Source organism: Primulina eburnea, chromosome 14 (genome assembly GCF_022965805.1).
Source record: "Primulina eburnea isolate SZY01 chromosome 14, ASM2296580v1, whole genome shotgun sequence".
Taxonomy (NCBI): domain Eukaryota; kingdom Viridiplantae; phylum Streptophyta; class Magnoliopsida; order Lamiales; family Gesneriaceae; genus Primulina; species Primulina eburnea.
The window spans coordinates 551,899-573,804 of record NC_133114.1 but is presented as its reverse complement, the minus strand read 5'-3'; the positions used below and the strand labels follow the sequence as shown (position 1 = coordinate 573,804).

Below are 21,906 nucleotides of genomic sequence, written 5' to 3'. Positions count from 1 at the left end.
TATATGTATCGATCCTTTTTCTAATATATTGTTGGGCTTTGATTGCTTTCTCGTGATGGCGTTTGGTGTTTGCATTTGTTTACACAAGAAAAGTAAATATTTTTTTTTAAAAAAAGAAAGAAAACAAGAATTTGATGTCATGTCATGTACTTTTTCATCAAAGGTTTGTGTTCATGGATGCAACATGCATGATTTCCCGTGAATAAACAAAACTATCACAATTCAAAGAATCCATCAACTTATTTGCATGTCAGTGAGAGTACATAAAATTTTCGGACATGAAACTCTTGAGCATAAAAAAACACGAAAATTGATTGTTGTATACATTGATTCTGATTGACATTCACAGAAACATATAAACAAAGTAGTTCATATTTTGTGTGAGTTGCAATATATAAAATTGAAGAGAGAATTTTATTTTTCTTAGTAGTGTTTAATTTGATGGAGAGTAATTTATGACTAAAACAAACAAAATAATTGAGTCCAAACTCCTATTGTCCACACACTCTAATCCCTATAAATTAAGAGCACCATCTCCACATTCAAACAATCTCATAATGGCCCCTCATAGGGATATCACATTTGGTGAAAACTTCACAACAAACAACGTGGTTACTCAAAAATCCTCCAGCTTCTCGATGGAAACCTTACGTCGAACTTTGTCGGACATTTCATTCGAACTCATAAACCAAGAAACCTTAAACTCAAACACAAGCAAGGACAACCTATCATCCATATCGGAGGTAGAGGATGCCAAGTGCGAGGGCTGCGGTATGTGCGAGGAGTGCACTCCCGAGTACGTGAAAAGGGTGCGTGAAAAGTTCTCCGGGATCATGGTTTGTGGGCTTTGCTCAGAGGCTGTGAAAGAAGAGATGGAAAAGAATGGCGGGAAACTAGAGGAGGCTTTGCGTGCCCATGTCTACACTTGTGCAAGGTTCAATCGACTCGGCAGGGCATACCCTGTGCTTTGCCAAGCTGAAGCCATGAGAGAGATGTTCAAGAAGAACAGGGCCAAATCTCTTGGCCCTAGGGACAAGAGTTCTACATCACAGAACAAAAGTGGCATCACTAGGAGCTCCAGTTGTATTCCGGATTATTACAATGGAAACTAACATTTAACATTATCTTTAGATTACTGATTTTGTGTAGATTATTAACAGGATATGCTACTACTATCTGTAGTTGTATGATAGTGCTAAATCTCTAGATATATCTTTTCTTTATTCATTTACACAGGCCTTTCACCAACTTCTGGTTTATATGTTATTTCATGATGGAATTGAGATCTCAGGCTTATCTGATCTGGATTTTATTAAGGTTGGAACTTGGACCTAACTCAATCTCAAAAAGCTAGTTTAATGAGAAGGATTGTCCAAGTCTATATATGCAACTCTCATGTTATTTATCCAACCAATTAGTTGTCCAAGTTCCAATCTTTACATATTTCGAATCAAATTTTTTTATTATGATATGCTATGTATTGGTAGAATTAGAAACTAGAAACCATTTTGTCATTATTCTCGTACCAAAACTCTGCCAATTTTGGGCCAAGATACTTTCACACAACCAACTTTCATCCTCCAATGTGTTTTTTGATGACTTTTTTTTTTTTTTCTCTTGCTATTTTTATCTTCTTGGTGTTGGGTCAAGAGAGAGAGATAGCATGTGTGCTGTTGAGTGAGAAGACTTAATTTTTTCTTTTGTTTCTCTATTATTATTATTTTCAATATTTGCTTCCTATCTTTTCCTTGTAGCAATCCATGTGTGTAGATTTAGACCATGATTAATTAAACTTAATATTATTTAACATGTAATATGAATTAGAAAAGGCTACTTTTCATTCACACTTATAATATAGAAGAGACTTTCATTTTACCAAAAATTATAGCCGGTGACAACGGTATAATTTAAATCTTTTATATTGTACATCATCGCACACACATTTCAATTGGTTTACTCAACATGGACAATTATTGCACTCAATAATATCTCTCCCAATAACTACACTTCTTGCAATCAATAAGAATAGAACGTTGATGGGCAGACGGATGCTTCGGTTGCTAGTTTATGAGTATCATACAAAGCCTCCTATACTGTTCTATACTCTTTAGCTTAGGATTTTCCTCGACTTCATTTCCCATATGATCTTGTACCACTCCACTCTTTGTTTTTTTCAAATACTCTGAAAATTTTTTTTTGGTCCATCACATCACACACTTTCACAACACAATAGTCCAATAATCTCAAATTTCCAACGGCTACATGAAATCATTTTCTTCTTGAAATTAAATGTCATTCTCCATTCTTCGTCATTATCAATTGACCCAACAACTTATTGAAACGATGGTTGAGTTTAATTTCTATGTTTCATATAAACAGTTGCGACCAACTCAAACTCTATGAAATATATTAAAGATAGTGGGGCTATAAATCTCAAAAAGTCCAACGTAAAATTGGGAGAACTTTCAAGCTTTACTCTTGGTAATTTTTGGCGCGTCTCAAATTCACACATGACACCTCAGCTCAACTTGATCACTTTGTTCCGAAGTCTCCGCTCTTGTCTGTCTAGGATTTGTGTGGGTCTTTCCTTATATGACAGATCTGGAGTCAATCTACAACGGCCCGTAGCTCAGAACATTCGAAGGATTAGCTAAGTACTTCCTCAACATCGAGACATGGAACACATTGTGTACTCCGACCAGATTCGGTGGAAGGACAACACGATAAGCTAGTGTCTAAACTCTGTCAAGAATCTCAAACGGTCCAATAAACCTCGGACTCAGCTTGCCTCTTTTCCCAAATCTCATAACACCCTTCATAGTTGCTATCGTTACAAAAACATGATCTTCCACGGCAAATTCTAGATCTCTCCTTCTCTATCAGCATAGCTCTTTACTCTGTGCGGTCTTCATCCTGTCTTGGATCTTGACCACCACATCTGCAGTCTGCTGAACAATCTTTGGACCAAGTTCTGCTCTTTCACCGAATAAATCCCAATGAATACCTCACATTTGAAGAGTTTAGAAAATTGTGTTATATCTAAGTCGGGTTTCATACAACTCTTGGTATCAGAATTGACGCTCTCACTAAATTGTGTGTTCCTCATACCAAGCGTGAAAGTGTTCTTCATGTAACAAGCTGTTCATTTCTCGAGGTTGTATGTTTTTTTCTTATAGGTATAGTTTTAATAACAGTTCCTTAGCACTTATACGAATGTCTAGAATATGAATTTCAGACTATAACGTTGGATTAGTCGTATTTTTTCTATTAAGAAATCGAAATATTATTTAATCCCATTATCTTTGGTTTGGTCCAACAACTTGCAATTTGTCATTCCTTCATTTAATCATTTTAATCCCATTTGTGTAATTCTGGAAAATTTGAAATGGACGAAGGTAACTGTAGCCTAATATTTCTTGGAGTGATTTGCATCTATTTGTTTAACTCGGGAACTTGACTTTCACTATTTGAATAATTTAGATTTGATTGAAGCTTAATTATTTTATGATCAAATCAGACACGTACTTGTATCAGTCAGTATAATTTCACATAATACTTGATCAACAAATTTCTGGGACAATTCTATTTTGCAGACTTATAATCTTTCCAATGACTTTCTTGTGTCCCATATTTGAATCTTGCAGCAGCACAGTCCGTGGAGAACACACTCGAACAGCCAAATTCCCTGTCTCCGCCCAAAACCGGCATGTCGATTCCCATCTTAACTCTGCTTACATAGTTGCTTGCGTATGTTTGGCCCAAAACTCCCGTCACGTCCCCGCTCAAGGAGTAAAATTTGAATCCCAGGTCCAGATGAGCAAAGCAATCGTCGTCTGTGATGTTGTATTTGTGAATCTGTGATTCTTGCTTCGTGATAGGCACGACTGTGGCTTTGATCCGGAAGTTGCCTTCAACTTCGATTACAGCTGCATTTGTGATCCGGGTTCGTGTGATTCTGATGCCAGGTGCTGAGTTTGGTTGCCACTTCACGCCCTCTCCTTCGGTTATATAAACGGGTTGCCCATCGAATGAGAGATCTAACCGGTCTTTAGTGTTGTCCCATGTCGCTGTCTTTTTGGCCCCTACGTAGATTCGATGGTTTTCGAATAGAATTCCGAGGGACTGGACCCATGTGAAGTCCCTTCCCATTTTGATGTTTCTTCTGCCGATGAAATGTGCGTTGATGTGTAGGTTGGTGTCCGAAACTAGGCAGAAGTCTTTGTCCTTTTTTCCATGGAAGTAGAACGTTAATCCATCGGCACCGATGAATCTTGGGTCTTGACACACGGCTCCAGGCATATTGCACTCTGTTTAGAAGAAAAGAAAGAAAAAAGGTTATCATACTTCTGAGAAGTTGAACCATTTGGTATTTGTATTCTTTAAACTCACCGCACACGGGGCTGCAAGTGACACAATTAACCTCACAACGATCAGGACACGCGGCTGGACAACGGTGTTCTTCTTTGCAGTCTGGGAATAACTTGCTTTTGCAACGGACCCTCTTCCCACCTGCAGCCTCCGAGCTGTCTGGTGGTGGTGGGATGTTGGGAGTAGGTGGCAATGGGGTGGAAATTACCGGCGGTGGTGGAGGTGAGCTACTAGTCACAACTGGTGGTGGTGGTGGTGATGAGATTGGTGTGGTTACCGGTGGTGGTGGGCTAGGAGTCACAACTGGTGGTGGTGGCGGAGGTGGGCAAACTGCTTGGCAGGCAGCACAGTTAGCCACACAAGTCTCAGGACAAGAAGCTGGGCACAACAAGTTCTTGCATTTTTTGGGCCCGTCCACACACTTGACCTTACTAGGCTTGGGCGGCGGCGGCGGGAGACAAACTGGTTGGCATGAACGGCACTCGACTGCGCAGTCTCGTGGACACGAATCGGGACAGAAAAGATCTTCCCTTCGTGCACATTGCGGGTATAACTTGTTCTCCTTACACTTGACCTTCTTGTTATTGGGAGCCGGCGCCCCCTCTATGACGATCACCGAAAATACGAGGGCAAGTAGAAACAATCGCGCCATGAACTTGAATGATCTCTTTGCTCAACATTTGTTATACATAGTCAGTTTTTATAGAGTTGTGGCTTTGAATGTTAAAGTCACGTAAGCATGAATCTAGCTGATTCATTGTGAGGTTTCACATTGGCTTTCCTTAAAAATGCCGAAGTCAACCCTCTTTGCTTCAACCATGAATTAATTAGCTGTATAATTATGGACACCCAGACTCCATTAGAGTTTCATTTAATATAATTTTATCTAGTCTTCTTTTTAAGAAAAAGAACAACTTTAAGTGCATTGTAATCAAAAGCAAACAAGTCTAACTTATGCATGCAACTCCAATGATTCACGTATATCAAAAGCAAACAGGTCTAACTTATGCAAGATATAATTTTTTTTCCCAATGAGTCGAATTTTTAACATAATTAATTAGATTATCATGTTTCTTTAAATATAAAAATGATTCAGGTAATTATTGTTCTGAAACCATATTTGGGTTTTTGGTTTAAGACTGCAAATTACGAAATTTTAATTCGTTAAAAATATTTGTACAAAGAAATTAAGAATAATGACAATAAATACATTATTTATTAGTTAGAGTAAAAAATGACTATTCAAGAACTCAAGCAGAGCGATTCTACTAGCCCAAAACCTCGTTTCTCAGTGACTAGCAGAGCTGCTGCAATGTCGATGTCCAAGAGTTCAAAAATGCTTCAATACATAAATTATCGCATGCGCGTCACGATACAAGACGGCCGTCAGCTGGTGGGGAAATTTATGGCGTTTGATCGGCACATGAATCTCGTTCTTGGTGATTGCGAAGAGTTTCGTAAACTTCCCCCGACTAAGGGATCCAAGGAAGAGCGCGAAGACCGTCGTACGCTTGGCCTCGTGCTTCTCCGTGGTGAAGAAGTCATTGCACTTCAAGTCGAGGGCCCTCCGCCACCCGACGAGTCTCGCGTTAAGTCAAACGCGCCTAATGCTGTTTCTGGCCCTGGAATTGGGCGTGCTGCTGGCAGAGGTGTTTCTACGGGACCGTTGATGCAAGCTCAGCCCGGACTTGCTGGGCCCGTTAGGGGCGTTGGTGGACCAGCTCCCGGGATGATGCAACCCCAGATTTCACGCCCGCCGCAGATTTCTATGCCGCCGATGTCTTACCCACCACAGCCTCCGGTGGTGCGCCCCCCTACTGTGCCTCCCCCAGGCGGGTTTCCTCTGAGGCCGGGGATGCCAGGGATGCCGGGGGCACCTATGCCACCTCCTCCGCAATTCAGGCCTGGTGGAGCACCAGGCCAGTTTGCTCCACCTCCACAGTTTGGACAGAGGCCTCCAATGATGCCGCTCCCTCAGATGATGAGGGGCCCTCCGCCACTGCAGGGACCACCAAGACCTGGGATGCCTGGAGCTCCGCCTTCTGGGCAGCAGCCTCCAAGACCTGGAATGCCACCTCCTCCGGGTGGGCAGGTTCCTATGTTTGGTCCCCCGAGGCATGGAATGCCCCCTCCCCCAAATGCCCCGCCACAGAATCAGCAGCAGTGATGGCAGTTGTGATTTCCTCGGGTGAGTGAAGTTTTCCAAATGTCTTGAGAATGCTGCGTCCAAATTGATTGTTCTTGAAATCGTGTTACTTGTTTGTTTAATGTTTGAATTGGGGGGCAATTTGACTTTGGGTCGGTTTTATAAAATTGCTTCATTTGGGCTACATATGAAATCAGCTATCTATCACAAAGCTGCAACCTATGTCTCCATTAACATCGTCAAACTATGAAATGAAATTTGGTCGTTCTTTTCACCTCTTACCGTATAAATTTAACACAGAATCCGGTGCCTTCATTTACTTGCTTTAGTATTGTATTTCTAGTTTGACAAGTCATTTGTCGTTGGACTCATTACCAGAGCCGGACTCAGGCGCAGTGAAAATGACAATGTATTCCTCAAATCCAGACGTGGGGAAAGTATTAACCCTGGAAATGAAAGAAATTTCAAGAGTTCCATTTTCCAGTAATTAATGTGTTCAGCGCTGCTCAAAAGTTGGTTGAAGATGGTGATTGAATTTTAGTCTCCTTGAGAAAAATTGTGCTCTTTATTAAGAGATGATAATGTGTCTCCTTGAGCTTTCCACGATACAAATTTATTCAAATTTTTTTCATCTATCACATATCAATTCTCTAGTCTTCTCCCGGTTTCCATGATTTCCCATTAGCTACACCTACCCTTCTCCCACATACTAAGAAAAATATGAAATATCAATAATTAAAAAAAGTGCATTCCTAGAAGTATCAAGATATATTGTTATTTTTCAATGGTTGATTTGATCTATTATTATCATTTTTTTGTTCAAGATCATCTGTGTTATTATGTATGAACCTGCATCGTCCCATAGCTGCATCCGTCATTGTTGTAGTGTAAACACAAGTATATGTGCTGGTATGAATTGATGTCGTCGTTCTGATGTAAATGCATCAAGCTGCTTTATTGTGTCACTTCCTTTTAATCTAGCACCGATGTCAGCAGTTTCAGTTTTGCTGTGATTTTATTGGATGGCTTGTATATTAGGTTCATTCTGATCGACCGCATCATGGACATCTGAAAGGTTGATCTCATATTCTCCCAGAGGCTTTCTTGAGTTTGGTGGTTCGAGTTCCGTAAAGATTTTCAGGCGAAGCATTACCATGGGTAGTTTGGACCTGTTATGGTTTGTAATTTGTACTAATGAGATTATTTGTTTTTTGAAGTATGGGTCTCCTCTGATGCGGACTTTCACAGTATAACAATCAAAATAGATTTCCTTCTGCTGGATTTGAACTGTGATACTGTTTGTTTACATGGATGATGGGTGCAGATACCTAAAATTTACCTTCCATCACTGACCACATGTTCTCACGCTATTTACAGGTGATATGTTATGGTTTTTTCTTACGGATGAAATTAGTCTATTTGATAATGCAGCTAATGTGTTGCCTTACCAGGACATTGTAGGAGACAAATTGTCGTTTCCTGTATAAGTAGATGCATACGTAGAAGTTCCATCCACAAGTAGGTATTCATATACTCAAACAAATGTTTGGACATGCAAAATTATGTCCACCTTGTGATTAATCTGTCCTAAGATTCATAATATTCCAGTTGCTCTATATATCCTATTAGTGTTTTAATTTTAATGATCTGTATTTGTCGTAGAATTTGTATATATGGGAAGAAAGGTTTCTTGTTGCAAAATATTTCTAGACCCCAATTGACCAAGTGCTACATGGCTGCCAAAACAAACACTTGGGACTCCCTGCTATGCCCCTCAAGTTGTATCCTTCTTTTATAGGTCCCCGCATTCGTTTCATACATTTTACTTCTTGAATGCCCCGGAACAGAAGTGGTATTTGTAGGATCCAGTGATTGATGTTATAAGTATTATAACGTTGCTAATTAGATCTTTTAAAATGTATGTAGTATGACTCGAGAATCATATTTTGATTATTGTGCTTTACTAGTCATTAAAACCCTTGCGCATATTAACAACAAATCTCTCTGTTTTCCTGTATTTCGTTTATCTCTATCTCATCGATGAAATCTTTATCACAGACATGGAAAAGGGGGGGTGGGGGGGAGGTGGGGGGGGAGAGGAAGATTGCTATCGTAAACATGAAATTTACGTACAACAAAATATTCCTAGGAGAAGATATGGAACAATTGCTGCCTGGTGCCTATACTGCATTGCGTTTGACCCTTCTTACATCTTAGTATTTATGATGACGGCACCGATGTTTGGAACGACTTACATATGGAACTTACGTACATATCGATCAACGTGGTAAAATTTAATAAACTGTGATTCGAACTACAAACACATGGATGAACGAGACACAATAAGCATAATATGCCACGAGTATTTTTCCAAGTTCATTCTCATGTCTTCGGAACCCAACATCCATGCAGTCCATATGGAAGACCGTACGGGAATTTTGCTCGGGCGATTTCTTCAAATGTTGATCCATCGAGTAGTAAAGCATATCCTTCCCCGTTTTTGTCGCTGATCATTGAGATGACGACTCCTATTCGGGACACGTTTAACAGTTTTTGTCATAAGAATTCGGCCGAATGTTATTTCAAGATATATTCATATACTCGAATGAATGTGTCAAAAACACGAAGAATGCACAAAACAGGATTTGTCTCACCATCATCTTCCTCTGTCGCGCCGGGCCGTGCTACAAAGAAAGGTTCAGAGGGTATGGAACCCTCGTCGAGCCAGTTCTTTGCCTTCTTCTCCACCAAGTCAATCTGAATATCGCAAAAATGAGCTAATATCCAGAGGAAATATAATCTGTAGCATGCCATTGTGAAATAAAAAACCTGACCTTTGTAAGAGTGTTGGGGAAGTTGCAAGGTCTTTGAGCACCACAAGCATATGCATATCTATATTTCTTGCCCAAATAATTAGGATTTATACTGCACATATCCATTCCTTTCCCATGTTCATTTGGTTCTAAAGCTGCCTCTAGACTTCCATATGGGCTTCCATCCATCGGAATTCTGAATCTTCCAACCCTATTCAAACCAATTAATTTATATTAATCAATATCATGTTACTTTATATTTTTTGAAATTCTTATTTTTGAATATTATAATAGTGTAAAAGCAAATAGACATCAAGAACGAAGAAATATTAGATTAAAAAAAATTTGTAATTTTTATAATTTCGATTAAGTTATCGAATTAAATACGTACACGTAACGTCTTCTTAATCACTTGCATTACATAATAGTAAAGTACCCCATGCATGCAGGGAGATTACGTATGGGGTCAGCAAATCCAATAGCCCCCGTCGCTTTCACCGTTGATATTTTGCATCGAAAGTGGTGGCCTCTTTAATCAATTTTTTCATTATTAGTCCATTAACTTATTAATTAACGGGACGAATCTATGCCGGCCATTTACCCCATTCTATTTTATTTTATATATATGTAAGCAATTTTGTATTATTACTTTCCAATTTTATAATATATATTATGTAACATAACTTGAAAAAAATACCAAGTAATTGTACTGAAGCCTAACTTTGACTAATTAGCTAGATGATCGAAATCCAAGAAGTCAATCCAACTTAAGTTACCAATTAAAAATATATATGCACACGTTCTTGGGAAATATATATAACGTTCATTTAAATATTACCTTGCGTCAGGTAGGACATCTTGGCCGGAAAAGGATCGGAGATTTTGTAGGACGAGCTTCTGCAAGATGGTCGCATCGGCGTTGTGTTCGCAGCAATCGGCGATGACGGCCGTCACTCTCCCTTCTTCGTCTTTCTCTTCGTATGCGTTTATGAAATGGAATGTCACGAACAGTGGAACTTCTACACTTGCCACCTTCATTTCAAATTATTCATTAAATTCTATCAAAATGTGTAAAAATTTATTAATTTCTTTTATATAATTAAAAGACGAAAGGTACTCACAATCTTGGCACTAGCCTTGCACATAACATGCATGTAAGCTTTGGACTTGGGATGCCACTCGAACTTGAAGAGTGGCGCTGGCTCCGCCTTAAGCAAATTCTGCGCACAATACCTCAGCGGCATCTCTGGCACCACCACGTAATGCTCGGTGACGGGGAAAGAATGAACCCAACCAGGTGCTGGCCCGCCCCGACAGCTGACCCGACCGATAACCCGCCTTTCGTTTGTACCCCGATCCATCCTCACCACCAAGTACCCGGGATTTATCAAGTCAGGCAACAGCGTCAAGAATTCGGTATCTGTAACAATGGGATGTGCCGAATGAATCAACCCCCCCAAATTGTCACTGTATTCAAATTTCCCGATTGTATCCAATGAATCTGGATCAATGACGATGGACCCTTTAATGGTTTCTGTCAGGCAAACGACCCGCCCATCTCCGAGTTTCACGACGCCGGTGTTGGCGTTATCAGTCAAAGAAGCGCCAGAGAAGAGTTTTGCGAGGTCCCCTATGTAGGATAAGAAGTTGTCCGATTTCGGGACTTCGGAGAATTCGCGGTAGCAGAGTTTGTTGCTTTTTTTGGCGGCTTTGTAGGCGTCCGACTCGATCTGGCGGTGGCCCATGATGAGACGGCCGTTTTCGAAATGGAGGCGGACGAGGGTAGCATAGCCGTCGAAGAGGTGGCGGAAGTCGTAGTCTCCGATGTGCCATAGCCCGGGGCCGTTCCTTAGGTATGTTCCACTCTGCATGGATCAAACATAATAATTGTTATAATAACAATTAATTAATTTAATCATTGCGATATAAAATATTGTTCTACTATTAGTTATAGATTTGGCTTTACATGCATAAAATAAATTAAATTGGAATCAGCCATCCCATGTAATCTTCGCCTACCCTTGTTCTTTAAAGAGATTGATCACGTATATTATTATTACAAATTAAGTTATCTTTTTTTTTTTTCATTTTTTGCTTAAAAAATATAAAGAAATATATATTATCTATACTTATACATAAAATTTTAAATTTTAAATGAAATAAATAGCAATAGATAACTGGTGCTTCGAAACAAGAGAGATTAAATACGCATTAAAACTTAATTTTTAAAGAAATTTATATATTATTTCCTTTTAATTACCAGCCATAACGGGATTTCTCCTTGAACGTCAAGCTCTCCTTCCCATCTCTCCTGCTGTACGCTTCTCCATGCAACAAGCTTCTGATCATTTCCCCAAACTTTCTCCGTCGAAGGGGCGACTGCCGGAGGTTTTGTCGCGACATTCGTAACAGTTAAGCTCCGATGTTTAACTAATTTCATCGTTTTCTCAGAAACTGCAACTGTTTTCTTGAAAGTGGATTCATCGTTTATCAGATAGGATTTGTTCGAAACCTGATTTTTTGTCGAATAATAATGCGAATTGATGGTAGATATTACAAGGGAAGCCATTGATTTTAGGAGTTGAAAGGAGGTGCTGTGCGTGAAAGAATCTCTTTTTTCTTGTGAGGAACGATGGAGGTTCGAATCACATATATATATAGGTGGTGGGCTAGATTTTTACAATATAGCCAATTCGAGTTATAATAAAATGGGAAAATAAATTGTTTCCTTTTCCATTTTTGCCTATTTTGATCGAAACGTCGGATGAGTCTGCAATTGTCGATACAACATAAATAATTCTAAATATCATGTCAGCACTTCGTGAAAATTTGCCTAAAAGCCAAAAAAAAAAAAGAGAGAAGCATAGCTATTGTAAAACAAAAACAAAATTTAAACGCTTGCAAAACCCTAACACAAGGCAGACAAAAACTTATGTGAGACAGTCTCACGGGTCGTATTTTGTGAGACAGATCTCTCATTTGGGTCATCCATGAAAAAATATTATTTTTATGCTAAGAGTATCACTTTTATTGTGAATATCGGTAGGATTGACCTGTCTCACAGATAAAGATCTGTGAGACCGTCTCACAAGATACCTATTCCACGAGGTAAGTAAATGGACAAAAAGTTGTTTTTCCTAATAAATTACCCTGATTAACTAAAATTTGGAAGTCTTTTTCGTACTCAAATGTGACAAATAATTAAATATTTTGGTTTAAGAGACTGACCATTCCAACCAAAATCATAGGCTAATTTAGTGATAGAGTTATTTTTTTGTGTAACATGAAAACATATACATGTAAATATTTATGTACATAATCTTATAAATATAAATAAAAATTAAATTAAATTAAATTAAATTAAAACTTTTTATTTTAGTATAGGTTTAGATATTTATGATTCAAAACTTAGAGTAGAAGGATGCGTGGTGGAATCTGGATTGGTGGAATTCCATGATACTAGAAGACAGACTAATATTAATCCTGCTGAGTGGGCAATTTAATAAAATTAAATTAAACGTGAGATCCAAAAAATAAAAAAATATAAAAAAAATGGCACCTTCCTAAAAAATGGATCCTTTAATCACAATGGGTATTTTTCCCTATCAAGGTTGACACTTTGTATGACTTTAGGTTACCTTTTTCAGTTATATTTCTTTACAATTCAAATTTTTAAAAATATTTCAAGTATATTGTGCAATGACAATTGAGGAAAATATGATATTTCGTACAAATTCATGGTTTATTATAATATTTTTTTTATGCAGGAGTTGTATTATAAGTAGTTTAAAGATTTTGCAAAGTTGGTGAGATATGTTACTTTTATGTGAAAATTACAATTTTACTATTATATATTTTTATGATATTGTTGGACCCAATTCTTCAAGCTTGGATAAAATTGAAAGGTCATTGAGTTAGAGTCCACGAAGTTTGAAGAGTTGGTTGGTTTAAAGCACCGGTGTTCAAGGAAGTTGACTCACGATCCATGATTGATGATCGTGGAAGGTGGTTGAAACTGCTCGGAGGATTTGAAAAAAAAAAACAGCAGCAATTATTAGAAGAGAAGAACAAAATTCATCCAAAAGCTTCAACAAAGTTTCTGCAAATTTTCTTAATTAGTTGTTCGTTCATTTCCAATAGTTGAATTCCTTTGGTTTTTCACCACAACATTATAGTTTTCTTGTAAAAATGTGGTTCAAATTAATAAAAACATAATTAAATTTGATGATGTTCATAGATCTTTTTTACAATTTTCTCTATGTTCATCAACCAAATTCTTAGTTTATAATTTGTGCAAACAGATATATCTTATGAAGTAGTAAAAAATAAATTAATTTTTGTAATTTGAGAATTCTATTTTTAGTACTATAAAATTAATCAATGACATCAAAGTTAGTTGCAGTAGACCACTCCACTTTAATAATATGATAAAGTAAGTATAAATATAATAATAGAGTGTAAATAACATTTGTAGCCTAAATAGAGTGTAAATAACATTTTATCCCGGGAAATTTTGTTATTTCAAAAGGAATTTAAAATAAAAGTTTAAAAGTAATAGAAAAAATAATATATTTTAAAATATTCGCCCTGTTGAAGATTTGCCCTGCTGATGCGGGCATCAACTTGTAGAATATACCCTTTGTCTTAAAATTTTGTTTAATCAAACTTGAGTTTTTGCGTACATGAAGTAAATATTATTATTTTAAAACTATATTTAAAATTTTTGAGAGAAAAAAAAAATCCCAGCTTCCATGCCTCGGATGTCATTTTATGAGATATTGTATTTTTATTTATTTATTGTATGTTAAATATTTCTTGAACATATTATTGCCTAAAGGTTGATTAAGATTCGCACATTCAACTTCCATGTCAAGTTCCAAAACAGCTCCAGCTTAAACATTATTTTTTTTTCAGGGAAATTGGGGGACATGATCGCCGGTATAAGAAAAGTAAAACTGATCTTTAAGATTATGAGACAACACTAACAGATGGACAGACATATCCCAAAACTCATGGAACTAATAGTTTAACTCATTAGCATCCAAGTATGTGCAATATGCGGTGTTAAGAGTATAAAGAAATAAAGTTGTCTCTGTTGGTATGATATTCTTTTGATTTGGGAAATCTCGGGATAGAAATGGGTGAACCAAATGGCTAGTAGAAAAATAGTCGAGGCAAGAGTTTGACTCTTTTTCCTTAAAACGATATTGCCCCGCCCCGATGCTTACGGTTGTTGGCAATTCGTTTCCCAAGATACAACGACTACGGCTTTAAAATAGTAGCACTACAAATTTCAAAGCCACACGAACTTGAGATGTTTAGAACGCTATCAAGATGGTATGCAAACTTTCTAATTTCGAATTCTAAGCGTTAAACTTAAAAATCCAATTCCAAGAGTTTATATCTTGCAAAACTTGGATTTAAGCGCAAATGCTTAAAAAACTCAAAACTAGAAGACAACTCTCAAATTTAATCCCAAAGTTCGAATTAAGCGTATAAGCTTAGAAAATTCAAACTCAAGATTTTATATCTTGAAAGTTTGAACTTTAAGCGCTAGTGCTTAAAATTCGCATAAAGAATTAAACTTGAGAGAGAAGGAGAAGAAGAGAAAATGAGCAATGAATGCAAATAAGAGATGTGCTATTTATAGAAAATGAAAAACCTCCATTAAGTGATGCACCACTTCATATCATTGAATCAAAACCAATCTTGGCCATTCGGCCAAGACCAAATAGGCGCCTCTTGAAAGAGGCGCCACATTCACTGAATCACACGGCCAAATATGGCCGTGTGATTCCAATTTTTTATTTTTATAAAATAAATTATATATATATATATATATATATATTATATAATATTACAATATAATAATATATTATAATATAATAATATATTATATATTATAATAATATATATGTATATATATAATCCTTTCGATTCAATCTTTTCATTCGATAAAATTTGAACTCAATTAATTTCTCATTCACCCTTATTGGTAATCGAGAAATATTTCCGTTCGCTACGTAGCTCGTTCGAATTATTTTATCGATTCTAAATGAGTACAAAACTCATTTTTCTAACAATCCCCCACATGAATGAAAATTAATGCATGTGACTATGCTGACTCGACAAATAGCGTTCTAGCAAAATATTATTGCATTAGGATAGGTAGCTTTTGGCTTTGAACCTTCCTTAGTAAGATATAATCGGATTTACTTGGCAATTAGTGGACGTGATGCCTTGAACTATTCGCCGTTTTGTGTAAACCAAGACAATTATATTCACACAATAACATTTCTAACATTTCATTATGTTCTCACTGTTGGGTCCATTTCGGCCATTGACACCGCTTGGTTACGCGAGTGCTTTCCATATTTGAAGCGGCCACACTTCGCACTTACGCCGGTGATCTCCTAGGAGAGTATCCCACTATACTCCAACATACGTATTAGTATATCTTAGGAATCATTAAAGGTAAAACCTAGCCTCATACCCCTTTGTGGGTAACACCACTTATCATAGGAATAGGTAGGAGTTTTCTCCAAGGTGTTTCTACCAATCTTGTAATTTAGTTGTCCCTTTTGAACCTAGATCTTGGGATCTCCAGTCAACTAGGTTGGGTATCCACTACAAGATTTAATTTTGGGGTTTTAATCCCATTCCTCTTGATAGACAATTCATTTGATCTCTCGGTATACCTTTTGTAAGTGGATCCGCTAGATTCTCTTTTGATTTTACATAATCAATGGAGATAATGCCATTAGAGATCAATTGTCGTATGGTATTATGTCTACGACGGATGTGTCTAGACTTACCATTATATATAGTGTTTTGTGCCCTTCCAATTGCTGATTGACTATCACAATGGATTATTATTGAGGACACTGGCTTATTCCAACAAGGGATTTCTTCTAAGAAATTTCGAAGCCACTCGGCTTCTTCTCCAGCTTTGTCTAAAGCTATAAATTCTGATTCCATTGTGGATCGAGCAATGCATGTTTGCTTAGAAGACTTCCATGATATAGCCCCACCACCAATGGTAAATACGTAACCACTTGTGGATTTTGAATCATTTGTGTCAGATATCCAATTTGCGTCACTATAACCTTCTAGGACCGCGGGATATCTCGTATATTGTAATCCATAGTTTAAGGTGTATCTTAAATATTTAAGTACCCTTATTAATGCCTTCCAATGATCATTGCTAGGATTACTTGTAAATCTGCTGAGTTTGTTTACAGCATAAGCAATATCTGGACGAGTGCAGTTCATGAGATACATCAGACTGCCTATGATCTTCGAATACTCTAATTGAGATATGGGTTCACCTTTATTTTTGGAAAGATGCAAACTTGGATCTACAGGTGTTTTGATCAAGGACATATCATTCGCATTATATTTTTCCAATATTTTCTCAATATAGTGAGATTGCGACAAAACACGTCCTTCCGATGTTTTGGTGACTTTTATTCCCAAAATGACATCTACTTCTCCCATATCTTTCATATCGAAGTTTTTTGTTAACATCTTCTTAGTATTCTTGATGATATTGATATTGCTTCCCACAATTAACATATCATCGACGTACAAGCATACCATCACATATGCTTCAGGTGTGCCTTTGATGTAAATACATTTATCACACTCGTTAATTTTGAAGCCATTTGACAACATAGTTTTGTCAAATTTTTCATGCCATTGTTTTGGCGCTTGTTTAAGCCCATATAATGACTTAACGAGTCTACACACTTTTTTCTCTTGTCCAAGAACTATATACCCTTCGGGTTGTTCCATATATATTTCTTCCTCAAGTTCCCCATTGAGGAATGCCGTTTTCACATCCATTTGATGTATTTCTAGATTATGTAATGCCGCAATTGCTATCAATACACGAATAGATGTTATTCTCGTCACTGGCGAGTATGTATCAAAATAATCAAGACCTTCCATTTGTCTATATCCTTTGGCTACTAATCTAGCCTTATATTTTTCAATAGATCCATCGGTCTTGTATTTTCTTTTAAGAATCCACTTGCATCCTAATGGTTTATTTCCCGGAGGAAGGTCAACCAATTCCCATGTATGATTTTGCAAGATAGATTCTATCTCACTGTTCATTGCCTCCTTCCAAAAGGGGGCTTCAGGACTTGATAGTGCTTCACTAACTGTCCTTGGTTCATTTTCCAACATATAAGTTAGAAAATCAGGGCCAAAGGTCTTTGCTGTTTTAGCCCTCTTACTACGTCGTGGTTCTTGTTGTTCTTCTTGAACTCCACCGCTCGTAGTTTCATAAGTCCTTTTTCGAGAACTTATTTCCTTATTTTCTTTACAAGGAAATGTTGTTTCAAAGAAGACAGCATTCCTTGATTCAATAATTGTTCCTTCATGCACATCGCTTATTTCAGATTTATGTACCAAAAATCGATATGCACTACTATTATTTGCGTATCCAATAAATATGCAATCTACTGTCTTTGGTCCAATTTTTACTTGTTTTGGTTTTGGCACTTCAACTTTTGCCAAACACCCCCACACTTTTAAATATTTGTAGGAAGGCTTGTGGCCTTTCCATAATTCATAAGGAGTTTCGTCCTTAACTTTGTGTGGTATTTTATTAAGAATGTAGTTGGCTGAAAGGATTGCTTCCCCCCACAAGTTTTGGGGTAATCCTGAACTCAATAACATTGCGTTCATCATTTCTTTAAGAGTGCGATTTTTCCTTTCAGCAACACCATTTGATTGTGGTGAATATGGTGCAGTAGTTTGATGAATAATGCCACTTTCGCAACAAAATTCGTCAAATGGTGCTCCATATTCTCCACCTCTATCACTACGAATAATTTTTATTCGTTTAGTCAATTGGTTTTCAACCTCATTCTTATAGTGTTTAAACACTTCGAGAGCCTCATCTTTGCTATGTAGCAAATAGACATAACAATACCTTGTGCAATCATCAATGAAAGTAATGAAATACTTTTTTCCTCCTCTAGTTTGCACAAACTTCAAATCACATAAATCAGTGTGAATTAACTCTAGAGGAGTTGTATTTCTTTCCACGGATGGAAACGAGGCCTTTTTAAATTTTGCCTCAACACAAATCTCACATTTGTGTTTTTTGTTTATGTCAATTGAAGGCAATAAATTTAAATTTACTAGCTTACGTAGTGAATTATAACTTACATGACCCAAACGATCATGCCATAAATCACACGACTCAACCAAGTAAATTAAATTGGTACTTTTATTGCTTTCAATGGTACGAAGTACATTCATCGCATTCAGTTTGAAAAGGCTCTTTTCTAGATAGCCTTTTCCTACAAACATATCATTCTTAGATAGTACAAATTTGCTAGAATGAAACACTAGTCTAAATCCAGCCTTGACAAGTGCTGATCCCGACACAAGATTCTTTCGAATATCCGGAACATGTAGCACATCAATAAGAGTTAGTTCTTTGCCGGATGTCATCTTGAGCACCACTTTTCCAAGTCCCACGATTTTTGACGTAGTAGAGTTACCCATGAAGAGTTGTCGTCCACTAATCGGGGTATAGGTAGAGAACATCTCCTTTTCGGCACAAACATGCCTTGTTGCTCCTGTATCAATGAACCATTCTTTTGGATTGTCCACTAGATTGGATTCAAACACAACAGCAGAAAGCATGAGATCCGTCATGTCATTTGACAATTTCTCATCTTCGGTGATGTTCACTTGGTCCCTTGACTTCTTTTGATTACCTCGGCAATCTCGTGCCAAATGGTTAGGCTTGCCACAATTGTAACAATTGCCTTTAAACTTTTTGGTCTTTCCTTTCTTTGGACCATTTCCTTGGTGCTTTCTTTTCTTGCTAGCATTTTGTTCCACCAAATTTGCTCTCGCCTCAAAGTTGCTCTTTCCGGCCTTCCTTTCGGATGCCCTGTTGTCCTCCTCAATTCTTAGGCGCACAATCAAGTCTTCAAGATTCATCTCTTTGCGTTTATGCTTGAGATAATTCTTAAAATCTTTCCACATAGGAGGCAACTTTTCAATCATGGCCGCCACTTGGAATGAATCACTAAGAGTCATTCCTTCCGAATGAATTTCTTGCAGAATTACTTGTAACTCTTGCACTTGGGCCATAATTGATTTGGAATCAATCATCTTGAAATCCAAGAATCGTCCGACAATGAATTTCTTCAAGCCGGCATCCTCGGATCTATACTTCTTGTCAAGTGACTCCCACAATTCTTTTGATGTTTTCACTTGACAATACACGTTGTATAGTGCATTGTCTAGTCCATTCAAAATATAGTTTTTGCATAGGAAGTCGCTATGATTCCATGCATCAACGGCTGCCCTCTTTTGAGTATCTTGTTCTCCTTCATCAACAGTAGGTGGATCTTCTTTGAGGAATTTCGCCAAAGCTAAGGTGGTCAAGTAGAAGAGCATTTTTTGTTGCCACCGCTTGAAATCAACACCATGGAACTTTTCAGGTTTTTCTCCATGATGGACAGTTGGAGGAGTCGTTGTACTTGTTGAGGCCATTTTAGTTCAAATATCGTTTTAAGATTGTTGGTATGATATTCTTTTGATTTGGGAAATCTCGGGATAGAAATAGGTGAACCAAATGGCTAGTAGAAAAATAGTCGAGGCAAGAGTTTGACTCTTTTTCCTTAAAACGATATTGCCCCGCCCCGATGCTTACGGTTGTTGGCAATTCGTTTCCCAAGATACAACGACTACGGCTTTAAAATAGTAGCACTACAAATTTCAAAGCCACACGAACTTGAGATGTTTAGAACGCTATCAAGATGGTATGCAAACTTTCTAATTTCGAATTCTAAGCGTTAAACTTAAAAATCCAATTCCAAGAGTTTATATCTTGCAAAACTTGGATTTAAGCGCAAATGCTTAAAAAACTCAAAACTAGAAGACAACTCTCAAATTTAATCCCAAAGTTCGAATTAAGCGTATAAGCTTAGAAAATTCAAACTCAAGATTTTATATCTTGAAAGTTTGAACTTTAAGCGCTAGTGCTTAAAATTCGCATAAAGAATTAAACTTGAGAGAGAAGGAGAAGAAGAGAAAATGAGCAATGAATGCAAATAAGAGATGTGCTATTTATAGAAAATGAAAAGCCTCCATTAAGTGATGCACCACTTCATATCATTGAATCAAAACCAATCTTGGCCATTCGGCCAAGACCAAATAGGCGCCTCTTGAAAGAGGCGCCACATTCACTGAATCACACGGCCAAATATGGCCGTGTGATTCCAATTTTTTATTTTTATAAAATAAATTATATATATATATATATATATATATATATATATATTATATAATATTACAATATAATAATATATTATAATATAATAATATATTATATATTATAATAATATATATGTATATATATAATCCTTTCGATTCAATCTTTTCATTCGATAAAATTTGAACTCAATTAATTTCTCATTCACCCTTATTGGTAATCGAGAAATATTTCCGTTCGCTACGTAGCTCGTTCGAATTATTTTATCGATTCTAAATGAGTACAAAACTCATTTTTCTAACAGTCTCTTGGCTGATAGCTATAGTTTTTTACCTGATGATAAGCACTTTGATCCTAACAATTGGTATCGGAGCGAGGTCATGAGTTCAAGTCTCTTAAAAATCTTATTTATATAAGGGAATGTTAAGTTAAACGTGCATAAGTGGGAGTAGTACTGAGATAAGCGAGCTAATGAGAATTTCTAAATCTTGTTAATGATATATATTTACAGCTACACTATAGACATCTTTATCAACAAAAATTAAAGTTCGGGAACTTTCACTTTCTTCTTACCTGCCCATGATCATATTTCAACTATAGGATTTTACTACATTCCAAAATTAATAATTTTTAAAAATGTCCAATTTTGAAGTTGACGAATTATCATAAATTAATCTATTTAATTACTTGTCTTACGTTCATGCCTTCATTTTTTTTGTGGGATTGAATGTTACGTTTCGTTTTACATGGTTTAATGTTATTTAAATCTTCGATTTTTTTGCAAGTACTTCTTCTGCTATTCATAATCGAATAGACTGATGGATCAAAAAAAATTACTACTTGCCCAAAAATATAGATATGTTTTGTTTGGTCTAATGAAATACATATATGTAAATTAAAAGGAAATTTTATATTTTTGGTCTTGTAATTCATACTTTTTTCGTTTTTTGTCCTGTTAAAAATAAATTTTCATGTTTAGTCATTTGCATTTTTTTTTGTTATGGTAGAGATGTATTGTGTTTTTAGTGTTGTTAATTTTTTTCATTTTTGATTATATTAACGATGAATTTGCAATTATAAACTTGTGTGTTTTTTCATTTTTGGTCTTTTTTAACTCGAATCATTCATGTTTCCTTTCAAATAATATTAAAAAAATCACAATGCATGCATGTTTCCTTCCAAAAATCCATGTTAGGATCCATATCCGTAAAAGAAAGACCAAAAATGAAAAACAAGAATGTAAAGTATAGGACTAAAAATGAAAATTCATCGTTAACGAGACCAAAAATGAAAAACATGTAAGTTACCCGACTAAAAATACAAATAGATCGTTA

The 21,906-nt window shown here is 36.6% G+C and overlaps 4 protein-coding genes across 6 annotated transcripts; 2 read left to right on the top strand and 2 right to left on the bottom strand.

Moving 5' to 3' along the window:
* Positions 1-557: 557 nt before the first annotated feature.
* On the top strand, positions 558-1,112 carry LOC140812372 (uncharacterized). The gene has a single exon (XM_073170619.1). It carries the CDS (start codon positions 558-560, stop codon positions 1,110-1,112), a length of 555 nt encoding a protein of 184 aa, XP_073026720.1.
* Positions 1,113-3,223: 2,111 nt separating this feature from the next.
* On the bottom strand, positions 3,224-5,181 carry LOC140812388 (uncharacterized). The gene is made up of 2 exons (XM_073170642.1): positions 4,390-5,181; positions 3,224-4,307 (listed from the first exon to the last, which is right to left on the bottom strand). The coding sequence occupies exons 1-2, from the start codon at positions 5,018-5,020 to the stop codon at positions 3,583-3,585; spliced, it is 1,356 nt and encodes a 451-aa protein (XP_073026743.1). The 5' UTR covers positions 5,021-5,181; the 3' UTR covers positions 3,224-3,582.
* Positions 5,182-5,614: 433 nt separating this feature from the next.
* Positions 5,615-7,915, top strand: LOC140813144 (uncharacterized). 3 transcript variants are annotated; one of them, XM_073171596.1, is made up of 2 exons: positions 5,615-6,556; positions 7,553-7,915. In XM_073171596.1, the coding sequence occupies exon 1, from the start codon at positions 5,681-5,683 to the stop codon at positions 6,533-6,535; it is 855 nt and encodes a 284-aa protein (XP_073027697.1). In that variant the 5' UTR covers positions 5,615-5,680; the 3' UTR covers positions 6,536-6,556; positions 7,553-7,915. The 3 variants fall into 3 exon arrangements, with proteins under 3 accessions (XP_073027697.1, XP_073027698.1, XP_073027699.1); XM_073171597.1 differs by having other exon boundaries at positions 5,615-6,565; XM_073171598.1 differs by lacking the exon at positions 7,553-7,915 and adding an exon at positions 6,893-7,546.
* Positions 7,916-8,674: 759 nt separating this feature from the next.
* Positions 8,675-11,964, bottom strand: LOC140812210 (carotenoid cleavage dioxygenase 8 homolog B, chloroplastic). The gene is made up of 6 exons (XM_073170434.1): positions 11,588-11,964; positions 10,449-11,192; positions 10,166-10,359; positions 9,349-9,538; positions 9,169-9,271; positions 8,675-9,042 (listed from the first exon to the last, which is right to left on the bottom strand). The coding sequence occupies exons 1-6, from the start codon at positions 11,894-11,896 to the stop codon at positions 8,897-8,899; spliced, it is 1,686 nt and encodes a 561-aa protein (XP_073026535.1). The 5' UTR covers positions 11,897-11,964; the 3' UTR covers positions 8,675-8,896.
* Positions 11,965-21,906: the final 9,942 nt, after the last annotated feature.